A 13,007-nucleotide genomic window follows, 5' to 3' on the forward strand; every position below is an offset into this window, starting at 1 on the left:
GAGAACGTGTGATTGGTCTACGGAGTTCCATGATCAAGCGGGGGAGGGGCACCTGGCTCTTCTTGTTCAACTCATCACTTTAACCTCTATACCAGAGGTGTCAAACTTGATGTCGTCACGGCGACATCGAGTGACATATGAGGACTTTTTTCCTTCGCTAAACCGACCCCGGGGAAGTGGCCAGCACGTGAAGAATCCGGCCCGCAGGCCGGGAGTTTGACAGCCCTGCTCCATGCATACTGATATCTATCTCTATAATGTAAGGAGCAACTTTTGCACTTCATCTAACCGATATTGTTTTATCATGATGGGGAGAGTTTCTTACAGCATGAGGTTTTTTCTTTTTAACTACAAGTTCTTTGTAAGGCTGCTCTTTTGGTGCCCTTTGGATCAATCCATATTTTGGATATTTATAGACATTAGTGTTTTATTTTTCTTCCTGCTTCACTGTTTTTCACCACACCCTTGTGTCATTTGTTTAAAGTAACTGAGTAATTTATAGCAAGTCCTAGACAAATTTGTCCGATCTTAAAAAAAAAAAAAAACCACGCAGGGTTACTGAGGAAATTACAGGGAACTTGGCGGAGGAGCCCACCGTTCCAGGGCTTTCATCAGAAAGATGAATCATTCAGAATGATGAAAGCAGTGATTGCTCCACAAAAACACAAGCTCCACCCCTGTCTGCAACTTCACAACTTATGTGGAAAAAAAAGATAAGAGTTTGTTATCACCCACAACCCTTACCTAGATTTGGGATTAAAAAAAAGAAGGAAACGACAAATTGTTTACATATTGTGACAAAAAAGCCGCCCCTAAAGTCAACTAGTCATGAAAGAGACCATCCTTGATGTGGGGGGGCAGGGGGGCGGTGTTTGCAAAATGCATGAGTCTCTCTTATCTGTGTTTAGTGTGAGCCGCCTATGAGTTATATCTGTATTAGATTAGGGTCTAAATCTGATGGTTGCCTATTAGCTTTTTTAGTGGGTTACAGTTTGGTTGTAAATTTTTGTTCAGTAATTTTGTTTTTTAATGACAATATTCCAGTTTGGATATCCCAAGGAAGTGCTGAAATAAATGGGAAGTGATATAACTGAACAGCATTAAACAACAAAAGGCAATGTTTCCAAATTTGTTTTTGTTACTACACTATTCAGTTAAAAATGGAGCATGGAGAGAAATTTCATGGCTGGCAGATAATAAAATTGAAAACTTAAAATATCTGTCAGGGGTAGCTCCAACCCCACCCACCCCTTTTTGGGGGGCGGGCAGTGCTTTGATTTTACAAAACTTGGCCCTAGCTTGCTGGTCCTTAGACTTTCAGTCAGACTTTCTACTTGTAATACTGGAGTTAAAAGTGTGAAGCTAGCAATAAAGAGACCCATGTCCAAATCCTGTCTAAACCACTAAGCTCACTACTGGGTGACCAAAAGGGCTTTTTCAGGACTTCAAAAAGTCCAGTTGAATCTTTGAAAAAGAACCTTTGGGACAACCATGACTTGGATGACTGAGAATTGCCCCAGACATTCTTCAGTCTAATGTTCAGATCAGGATGTTGTAAAGAGTTAAGTGCAATAAGAATGATATGTACTGCTCTGGACCACTTGGAGGTAGCTGATGATAAATTAAATATTCACTAGTGTTACTTCTCTACCTAAAAAAAACAAAAAAGCTAAGAGTAAACCTTGCATAAGTCCTTTCCTTACTTGAATAACAAACGTCTGCCTGTCTGTCATTGGCGTACAAAGGAAAATGATGTAGCAAGCTGTCTTTGTTTTGAACCGGTTCCACTCTAGCCACAGTGAGAGGGGTTGTTATTTGCTAAACAGCTGCACTTACGAGTTCTGGGTGAAAAGCTACCAGTGATTTATGCAACCATTTCTGGCTATTGTTTCGTTTATCGCAAGGGTGCAGACCCAGGGTCCCTTCGGCATCGATAAGTGCCAGGCAGGAGTCCTCATGTTGGATTAGCCTCAGCCAAGTGTAGTTGAACTTTTGGTTCTGTACATAGAAAAGAATTGGCAAAGATAAAGATTCAAATCAGGGTTTTCTGAATTACAGAGCTGGTTCTCTGTGACTACACCCTGGATCACTCAAAGATGCTCTTTCCAGAGGTTACTCAAATACTGACCAAAGGTTCACTATAAATGATATAATTTCCTTTCTCAGTTAGACTAGTGCTAAAGGCACCACATAAAATATATTTTCAAAACTAAATAAAAGGCAGCCTGTTAGATTGACATTTTATTGCCCCCTTCTCCTCTCTCTTCATACTTACCTTTTTGTTACTTTAAAAATGCATAAAACTATATTTGGTGTATTAAATTGAAAATGTAGGTTCTTCAAACTAAGTGTACATTTATTTATTTTAATTCACTTTAACATGTTTTTATTATAAATGGACTTAACAAGCTGCTTCATTTATCCCTTGCTTTAATAAAGTTATTTTTGAAAATATAAGCAACCGTTAATTCACCTAATTCAAAGGAAGTTGCACATTCAGAACAGATATAGAAAAGATTAATTTTCAGGAAAAAAATGTTCAAGAGGGACAATAAGATTCAAAATACATATATTACTACATGAAAAAATGACTTAACAGTGTTATTTTCTGCATCTGAAATACCATTGCTCTCAGCATTTCTGATCTTTTAATTTTATTAAAAGTTTGCCTACATTGAGACAAATAAATATGTATTTTCAACTACCCCATCTTAAAAATAAAATGTTAGGAAATAATTCACAAGCCATTTTTTTTAAATTTCTCAGGGCAAACACATTTAAAAAAAGACTTCTCAGACCTCTTTTCCATGACATTGCAACTACATCCCTCAATTTTTCCCAATTTTTTTTTTCCTTTGGGTCCTCATGTTTATATCCCTGGCAGAACCAAACAGGCGTTGTTGTTTTTTGGGGTGAGTGTAGAAAGCTGGGAAGCATGAGAAAACCTGAGAGAGGGCACAATCCTGCTTTGTCTGGATGCAGATTCCTACTTCCCAAGGCTACCCAGCCAGGATCAGGGTGCCCTTGTCTAAGCTCACCTTACTCCGATCCCAAGGTGAATCTCCTCAGTCTTCTTCCGGGGAGCCATCACACAAGCCTGAGCTCAGTTTTCTCCAATCAGCCTGACTGTTGCACCCCTTCTGCTTCTTGTAGGGAAAGGGCCAGAATGTTCAAGCAGAGGCCATCAAAAGATCCTAGAGCATATATATAGGATCTTCAGCTCCTGCCTGAAGAAGGAATTCTGGCCACAATTCAATTTTGAGCATGAAAGCCAAATGAATCACTGTCACATTGTAATCCTCTTCTGTCAGCACCACTGGTAGATCTGACCAGGAAATCAACTCCACAGGAAGGCTAAGAATATTATAATTGAGACTGGCAATAACAGCATCTTCCAAGTCTAATTGTGATGTACTTCCTCCTCCTATTCTTTATAGTTCAGTGAATTAGGGAAGTGCCTGCCTCAGTACTTCTAACAGTTGCCTTGTTCTGCACTTAAAATAATGTTTCAGCCCCCTTTGCCTAGGTAATGTTCTTGCAGGACTCTATCAAGGTCATATGCCTTACCCTGTAGACCCAGGTTTCCCAACCTTGGCAATTTTTAGATGTATGGACGTCAACTCCCACAATCCCCTAGCCAGCATGTTGGCTGGGGAATTCTGGGAAGTGAAAGTCCACACATCTTAAAGTTGCTGAGTTTAAGAAACACTGCTCTATACATTCTGCTTGGATAAGGTGACAATTGGATTATCCGGACAGAACTGGATTCCTTTTGACTGCAGGGTGGTTAAAGGTGCTTTAAAACTAAAAATCATACAAGCATCACAGCTGGGCAGAGAACGTAATAGCATATATAGGACCAAACCCTATCCAGTATTTTGAAGACATTTTAAAGGGTTTAGCCTTTAAGAATAATAAAAAATAATTCCAGTCTTACCTTGTTATTAATATCACAAGTTTCAAAGGTAAGATTAAGTTGATTCACAGTGATGCACTTATCCAATGCTGCGTTAATAATCTAGAACAAATAAATGATTGAAACACATATTCAGAAAAGAATAACTACAAATTATATAAAAAAGGCAATTGTTGACTGAAAATGTTGAAGCAATTAAATTTTATAATCACTCTTTAGCATTTGTAATCTGCATCTGATTGTATTTTATTTGTGGAAGAAAAACATTATGCACTGAGTATACCAATTTATTACCAGCAAAATATATTTGTATGCCTGATTCTTCCAGGACAGAAAAAGTATTATCAGAAGGCTGAAATGAAAAAAAATCTGAAAGGATCTTAAATGAATTTTATAAAAAAACTAGAGCAAATGAGTGAACAGCTCCAGAAAATGTTCACTAGAGCTAGAAAAGTGGATGGAGAATTTTAAAATGAGCTGATTGCTGACTTGACTTATGACCACAATTGAGCCCAAAATTTTTGTTGCTAAGTAAGCAATTTGTTAAGTGAGTTTTGCCCCATCTTACAACCTTGCCACAGTTGTTAAGTGAATCATTACAATTGTTAAATTAGCAACACCGTGGTTAAGTGAATCTGGCTTCCCCATTGACTCTATTAGTCAGAAGGTCGCAAAAGAGTTCACTCTATCAGCAATCAGTTCTTTTTAAAATTCTCCATTCACTTTTCTATCTCTGATGAACATTATCTGGAGCTGTTTACTCATTTCCGCTAGTTCTTTATAAAATTTATTTACAACCTGCATTTCATTTTCCCTATCAAACATGGCAAAGATAGGTTTGTCTTTGATATGTTAAATGATATGTGTTAATTTTCTACAAACTCCTGCATGTTCTACACTGTACCTTGCAATCTAGCCGACATTCACCTCAAATATTGTGTTCCCAGCCAATAACATGACATCATCAGTATCTAAAAACATTTATGTCCCTAGCCAAAGAAACCACAATGCCAACATAAGCACTTGTCACATTGTTACTGCAAATACATTAAACAACTATAGAAATGTTTCACATCCTTGTCTTATGCTCAATGCTGAAAGATTCCCCAAGCATTCCATTTGTTTTTTTCATAAGTTTTACTTCAATCATAATGAGCCGCGGTGGCACAGTGGTTGGAGTGCAGTACTGCAGGCTACTTCTGCTGACTGCCAGCTGACTGTAATTTGGCAGTTCAAATCTCACCAGGCTCAGGGTTGATTCAGCCTCCCATCCTTCTGAGGTGGGTAAAATGAGGACTCAGATTGTTGGGGGCAATAAGCTGACTCTGTAAACCGCTTAGAGAGGGCTGTGAAGCATTGTGAAGCAGTATGTAAGTCTAAGTGCTTTTGCTATAATCAGGTCTTATTACATTAAGCAATTAATCTCCAATTCCACACTTACAACAATGATTCTGCAATTCCTTCTAGGTGAAAATGTGAAGCTGAGATAAGCACACATTAAAAAAATGACACTATTTCAGTCATCACCATGTAGACTTGAACATAAGCTCTTACCAGTGTTCAGTTACCTCGACAACTTTCTACCTCTGACTCAAGGCATCTTTTCCTCTGCTTCTTTTCCCTCAGATCTGCTCATATTATAAAAGTTTTGCTATGCACTGTTTGCACAAAAAGCACAGTGTGTATCATACCTCTTTGACTGACTCTACCCCCATCTCCAGTTTTAGGTGAACACACAAAAAACACTTTAATTTCTGTTGATCAAAGTTAATACACTTCCTGATTCTTGTCAACACTCCTTAATCCTTGGCTGTCCAAACTTAACTTTCTCTACTTCAGATGCTGTCGTTCAGTTTTTCACAAGGGAATCTCCAAGTTATTTCTATTTGTCACTATATCGTATCAGCAACCTAAGCAGGGACAGGTAAAAATGTAATTATCCACAACTGACCTTTTGCAGTTAATTTGGTTGCCCAACCCATTGAAACAGCAATCTTCTATCTTAAAATTAGTTGGGCTAACCAAGACTAATTCATAGTTTTAAACAAACTCTTCCAGATTAATGAAGTGAGCTGTAATTTGTTATTGTAAAGGTCAAAAAAATAAATATAAATAAGTGGGTAAGCCCTCCTGCTGTTATAAAATCTCAGTTTGCTAATGGATTTGGAAAATGAGTGACTGGTTATATATAACATTTTTTCAGTGCTGAAATATAAGGCTTATTAAGACTCCCTTTCTTCTCCCACTTCATAATATTCAAATTTTTGTGATGCTTGAGTTCATGATATATTCATGATATATATTCATGATACAGATCCTAACCCATTCCTTGCCCTTAGAATAAGGAGATTTAGAAGAGGAAGGGCTTCTATACAAATTCATAAATGTGAAAAATGGAATCTCAGTAGATGTACTGATACCAACTAGTCTAGAATTCCCTCTTTTACACAACTATTATAACGCAAGAGCTCCAAATTGTTCAATCAGGTCAACATTGAAGTTGTTCTGTAAAATTTGTCAAGATTAACATTATCAGAAGATCAGATTTTTTTTCATACCATCATAGCTTATCATGAGATATATGCATGGACTAGCCTGGGATAGCAGGAGAACACTGATGGAATATATAAAAGAGAAGCTCTGGTGGAAAGAATAGGGTTTCAATATGGCCCTGGTTTTGTGTTTTCATGATGTAGGTTTTTCAGCATGCGAGACTAGATTATGATCCTCCTTGTTGAGCTATATTTTGTCATGCATAATTAATTCTACTGTTTTCCTAACGTGGGATCTAGCAGTTTTATTGCTATTTACTTGATTTGTCCTGCCATGTTGTTGCTTTAATCCTAATATTTATAGAGTTCTGAATGCAGTCCGGGGTAAATAGGGTGCTTTTAGAGATAGTCCTTGTAACTTGGGACTGGCAACTTGGTCTTGGTGACCAAGGGTGGTCTTCACTTTGCTAAGTGAAAAATAGTGAATGCAACTGTGCTTACGGCTTACATGGGAGAATACATACGTACTATAGTACTGAACATGTGACACAGAAATGCACTGTAAAGATCATAGATGTGAGCATTAGCTACAAAATTACTTTTCATCACTGTCTTAACTGTGAATGGCTGCTAAATGAGGGAATCACTGAGTGTGGACTACCTGTATCTGGTATGGATAGCTAAAGTTTTATGGAAGCAAGATACTACAGATGAGCTCCATTAAGGCAAATATCACTTGAGTAGCATTCCACGTAGCAATATCACTTAGAGTTATATACCGCTTCATAATGCTTTACAGTTCTCTTTAAGTGGTTTACAGAGTCAGCATATTGCCCCCAGCAATCTGTATTCTCATTTTACCAACCTCAGAAGGATGGAAGCTGAGTCAGCCTTGAGCAGGTCAGGACTGAGCTCTTGGCAGTGGGCAGAATTAGCCTGCAATTCTGAATTCTAACCACTGCGCCACCACGGCTCTTAGTACGAAGTACAAAAAAGAGCCGTGAGAAATGTATACCTTCAAGATGTACAGAAAACTGTAGCCATAAGAATTACAGTTCCATGTGTTCTCTCCATGTGATGCTGATATCATGGCATGAAATTTTAAAGTATGCCTTATGTCCTACAAGAACTGTATGTTGTCCTATGGCTCCATGGATTCAGGGTGTTGAAATGGCAGAATGAAGACCCAACAGATTCCTACATCGTGGCTTGAACAGGCTTCTCAAGCTGCCTTTAGTGATGCCAAGTAAAAAGGAATCTACAGCAGGAAAATTGTATTTGATATGTAGTTTTTATATAAATGAATCAGGCCTGAAGCTCATTCTGGTTTGTGTTTGTGGGATGGATACACACACACACACACACACACATGTGTGTGCATGTGCGTGTGTGTATACATCAATATATATATTAAAGAGAATGGTTTTATTTTATGTTGAAGTTATCAGAAGAAGCAATCATAAAAAAATAAAACAGTTTTTGGAAAAAGGAAGCCAAACAACTTCCTCTCATCTCCTGTAGCTCATAAAAAGCTTTATGGCTCCACTTTGTAGTTGCTGAAAATGCTATTCCAGAGGAACTCATAATACATTTTGTGTTACGATGGCTATCATTTACAGCTGCTAAATTATCTTTGGAACTGGAGAATGGGTATTAAAAGCTCCTTAAGATGCACCATAACACAGTTTTATAGACGGTCTTGGCTTTGGGACCCTATAGAAGCAATTCCTATTTTATTCCAAAAAGGAATAAAATGGATTTCTAGTGCACTCTAGTGGTTGCAAATTGAAAATATGAAATCCTTTAGGCTTTGAAGTGAACAGTTCTACAATTAGGTTGAATATCTGAAGCATCTGCTTGAAATCAATACATCTCATTTAGGTTATAGTTAAATAAATGATAACAAATTATACAAATTGTGGAAGGTAAGAATAGCAAAGTTTTATGTTTACTGAAGGAGCATCAGTGTTTGGGGCTTATGAATTTGAAACACTTCCCCATTTTGTTAATTTATAAATATTGTTCTAAGATCTACACCAATTTCCTATTTAAACTTCTCCCAGATAATTCTGGGGAAAAAATTATAAAACTTGCTGCTTTTTTTCTCTTCTAGACCCCAATGTACTGCTCCTAATGCTTAACTTTCCACTGACATAACTACTATCCTTTCATTATAGTTAACTGATTTCAATCAGAGATGTTTCACTGTCATAAATAAATATCCAAGAGTAGTAATAGAAAATATTGATAAAAGAAAAAGCAGTGGTTAAGAAAAATGTAGATTTAGAGAAAAATGTATGAATTCTACAGCATCTACTGCCAAGACTTCAGCTAAGTTTGCATCACCAGTAGGATGTGCTTCCAAAAACTAGAAGTGATAAATGACTGTCTATTGTGGAACACAAATACATACATACAGGTCAGGTTCACTCATTAATCTAAACCAGTAGTTCCCAAAGGGGGGGGGCGATGGGATGCCTTAAGGGGGCGCTGAGAGGCAAGGGGGTGGCAGGGGGGTGCTAAGAGGTGGCAGGGGGGTGCTGGAGGTGAGCGGCAGAGCACAATTCAGGGGTGAGAAAAAATCCGCCCGCCGCCACATTTGAGGTGAGGGCCCGCAGGATCACCCCATTGACTTGCACGCTCTGGTGCAAGGAGCTCCGTCCCGAATGCAGCGTTGGGAAAGGAGAGCAAAGCCAGAGTGGCTTTACTCTCCTTTTCAAACATCCCACCGCCACTGTCTTCGGGGCGAGGCCCTGCAGGTCCACCCCATTGAACCCCTTGCACTGGAGGCACCTGCCCAAGCAAGTCCAAACAGAGAGTGGTGCACGAAGTCAATGGGGTGACCCTGAGAGAGGGAAAGAGAGAGGAAGAGAGAAAGAGAGAGAAGGAAGAAGAGAAAGAGAAAAGAGAAAGAAAAGGGGACAAAGAAAGGGGGTGATGGAAGGGACAGAAAGAAAAATAAAGAAAAAGGGACAAAGAAAGAGGGGGGATAGAAGGAAGGGACAGAAAGAAATAGAAATAAAGAAGGGAGGGAGGGAGGGAAGAGAAAGATAATGAGATATCTATTCTAGTCCAATCACCTGCTTAGCAGGGTTAGAAGGGAGTATGCGTGTGTGTGCTCTCCTTGTAATTCACCAATACATTTTGGTTTTGCCTTCTTCAGAATTGGCACTGTAATACATTGGGGAAAAGTGATTTTTTAGGGAGGAGATCTGGTCCAATGGATCCAAAAACAGGTCAAGTAGTTCTGGGGAGGCCAATCATAAATTAGAACACTTGTTAAGCAACCGGCCATTAAGTGAGGACCACTTGTATTTGGTTTGCCAGTCACCAAACCATGCCCAGCCATGTGACCAGCAAGCTATACCTACCCAGTCATGTGACCAGCAAACCACACCCACCCAGTCATGTTACCAGCAAACCACACCCTCAAATTAGGCCATGCCCACAGAAATTTGAATCCTGCCCCTGGGCTGGGGCCATTGAGAATGAGTTTGTAGCACCAAGGGGGCGGTGGACTGAAAAAGTTTGGGAACCACTGATCTAAACCATAAAGGAAATTACTTCTATTGTAGTTTTGTGTGTTGTATAAACACATGTAATAGTTTCTTATTGAACATACATACATACATACCCATCACATTATTTCCTTTCAATGAATGTAATATGCTACATGCAGCAAAAAACAAGAAACATTAACCAAATAAACAAGACATTAAAAATGGATACGCATGAAATAAGATAAAAAAACCAGTTATATCTCGTTTATATGAATACAATTCACTATCTCTCTCTGTACTTTGCAAACTGTCAGTCTTTTATATACTTACAAACTATCCTTGTTTCTACCAAATCCACATATTGATTTATAATACATTAGGTTTGTTTTTCTCAGCTACTTCTTTCTAAGATCTCATAAATGCTGTCCAAATATAATTTTTGGTACTTTCCCTTCCTATCAAGACATTGTTTTTTTTTATATAGATTTTTTTTATATAGATATTCAATTCTCATTCATTTTCTCAATATCATATGACCAAACCATTGCAATATACTTTTTTGAACTGGTCACTCACTTTCATGCTCAATCCACCTTTATTCATTCTTGACCCTAGCACTTCCTCTTACCACAGATTTCTTAACTTATTCCCACTTCATTTTACTTTTTCATTTTCTGGATATACCCAATGTTCACAATTATTACGTCAAAGAGAACAGAAACACCTTTTTGTAAGCAACCATTTTTGCTTCTTTTGAGCCTTGCAACATACAACATACTAACCTCTACCCTTTTACTAGCCTTTATATGTCTTTAAATGTTGCCACCTTTGTTTCTATTTTTAGTAAATATTCTACAAAGATAGAAAAAGTCATCTACATGTTGCACGTCATCATTTATGTATAATTTGCAACTATTCTTTCAACTTTCTTAGTCAAATATAATTGCTTGATGTTTGATACATTAATTTTAGCCATACTTTATCCTTTCTACAGTCTACAATCATTATACATTCATTCAATATCATTCTGATACTCAACCGTTATCATGAGGACACGAATACATACATATGTACATCCTCATCCCAAAAACCCTCTAATAAGGATTTTGATATGAATCCATAAATATATTAAACAACTCAAAAAATATCACACTTGCTTAGTCCTGAACCATTTCCTAATCATTCCATTTATTTTACTTCAATCATATGTTATCTTATCTTATTAGCAATCAATCAATTTCTCATTTACAAAAGTGTATTCTAATTATCACCAATTTATGAATTCCTACTTTCATACACTTATCTTCCTACATACATTTTACCTTTTTGTTATTATTCCTTCATTTCTCCATGGAACTGTAGATTAGACCACTGTCATTCAGATTTATTATATCCTTCAACTTATTCTTACTTTTATCAACACACTTTATTAATTCATGTTTAATATTTTTTCTTCTTATATTACACACCTAATCTTCCATATGTCATGGTTCTCCTATGATTCCAACCATCTATTATGGCTTTGGTTAACTGAAACTTCACTAAAAAAAATTTTAGTAGGACAAAAAAGATGTAGATTAAGCTATGAGCATTAATCATATCTGTTTCAGAAGCAGCCAATGGCACAAAAAGTGGTAATCAGTTTGGGCACATTTTGGCCAACATGCTACAAGACTAACCAAAACTTATGTTTACTCCAAGCAGGTCCATTACTTTCTATAAAATCTCTGTCTTTACCATTTATTCCGTCTCCATTCCAAGTTTTAATCTTTTTGTCGTAATAATTACAAGATGGACCCACATGACCTCCATTGCCTACTCAGGCTTTAGTTAATCTAAGCTTCCATATGTTTTTTTTTTTATTATAATTAATTAAACCCGACTATAGCACAACGTGTGGATTCGGTTACTTGTATATATAAACCATTCCCAATAACTTTGCTTGGCTTTATCTTTTCCCGGAGCACCTTCTACCTTATTGATGTCAACTTCAACCAGGAAAGGTTTTTCTTTTTGGCCTGACAGTTAAATTAACTTTCTTTATCTTTTGAGGCAATACACTTGCAAAAATTAGTTGCTGGAAGAACCAAAGTATGCTACACAGTCACTCTTAAAAAAGAAAAGCCGTTACAGGTAAAGGAAAGTTACTATTTTTATAACTTGTAAAAAGAATACAAATTAAGAGTTATAGTCACAGCTCCAAATATCAGCAGCCTTAATTTGTTAGTATTAATTTATCAGAAAATATTCATCTGCCAAAGACTACACAGAGAATTTATGGAGGCCAGGGGAGCTATCTGCAGGGAAAGACTATATTATATCACAATCTGAAGTAAAAAGGCCCTTAATTTGTAGTTAAAAATTGCTTCAATTACCCCCACCCACTTTATGTAATCCCTAATCTGCCCAAAATTAGTTTTCACTCAGGATGTTTTCAAATCAATTTGCATTGGATTAATTTATTCCTAACCTGGAGATACCAGAAATATCCACCACCCACTCACAAATTTGTTTTCAATTCAACTAATTCTCTAGAGCACTGCTTCTCAACCTTTTTTTCACCACGGACCCCCCTTTAAATATCTTTTGTGGCCACGAACCATGGTCACAGATCACCAAGACTTACCTCAAGATTTAAATCGTAACATTTCTTCAAGCCTTCATGAATCCCTTTTATAATATTATGGAGCCCCAGGGGTCTGGGGACCACAGATTGAGAGCCAGTGCTCTAGAGTCTAGTTGGACTGAGGTGACATATAAATTTCATAAATAAATGAAATTTTGTAATTACTGTATATAAATCCTAAATGTTCTACTAACACACTTCAATATTAACTGGTCATCAAGAACTTTTAAATACTTTTACTCCCAACATTGATTTCTTTTACCCAAAACCAACTGAATCCATTCTTTTCCAGCTATGTATTTAAAGAAGCAGAACTTGAACAATAAAGGAAGACCAATATCTGTGGCTTACCCAAATAGTGGAAAAGACTATCGCAGACTATCTGTGCTCTGTATGCATGCTGGAACTATGTGATGACCCATTAGAGTTTTTACATTCTCCACCCTCTTTGTCATCTGACAATCTTGGGGCCT

General features: G+C 37.3%; 1 protein-coding gene across 1 annotated transcript in view; it reads right to left on the reverse strand.

Annotated features, from left to right (window-relative positions):
• The window catches only part of GALNT5 (polypeptide N-acetylgalactosaminyltransferase 5), a 48,540-nt gene that overhangs the window by 11,095 nt on the left and 24,438 nt on the right, over positions 1-13,007 (reverse strand). The window contains exons 8-9 of the mRNA XM_026697203.2: positions 3,938-4,018; positions 1,837-1,998 (exon numbers count right to left, since the gene is read on the reverse strand). Of these exons, the coding sequence (XP_026552988.2) occupies positions 1,837-1,998; positions 3,938-4,018 (243 nt within the window). The remainder of the gene's footprint in view (positions 1-1,836; positions 1,999-3,937; positions 4,019-13,007) is intronic.

Source organism: Pseudonaja textilis, chromosome 1 (assembly GCF_049901715.1).
Source record: "Pseudonaja textilis isolate UNSWEBS1 chromosome 1, rPseTex1.2, whole genome shotgun sequence".
Classification (NCBI taxonomy): domain Eukaryota; kingdom Metazoa; phylum Chordata; class Lepidosauria; order Squamata; family Elapidae; genus Pseudonaja; species Pseudonaja textilis.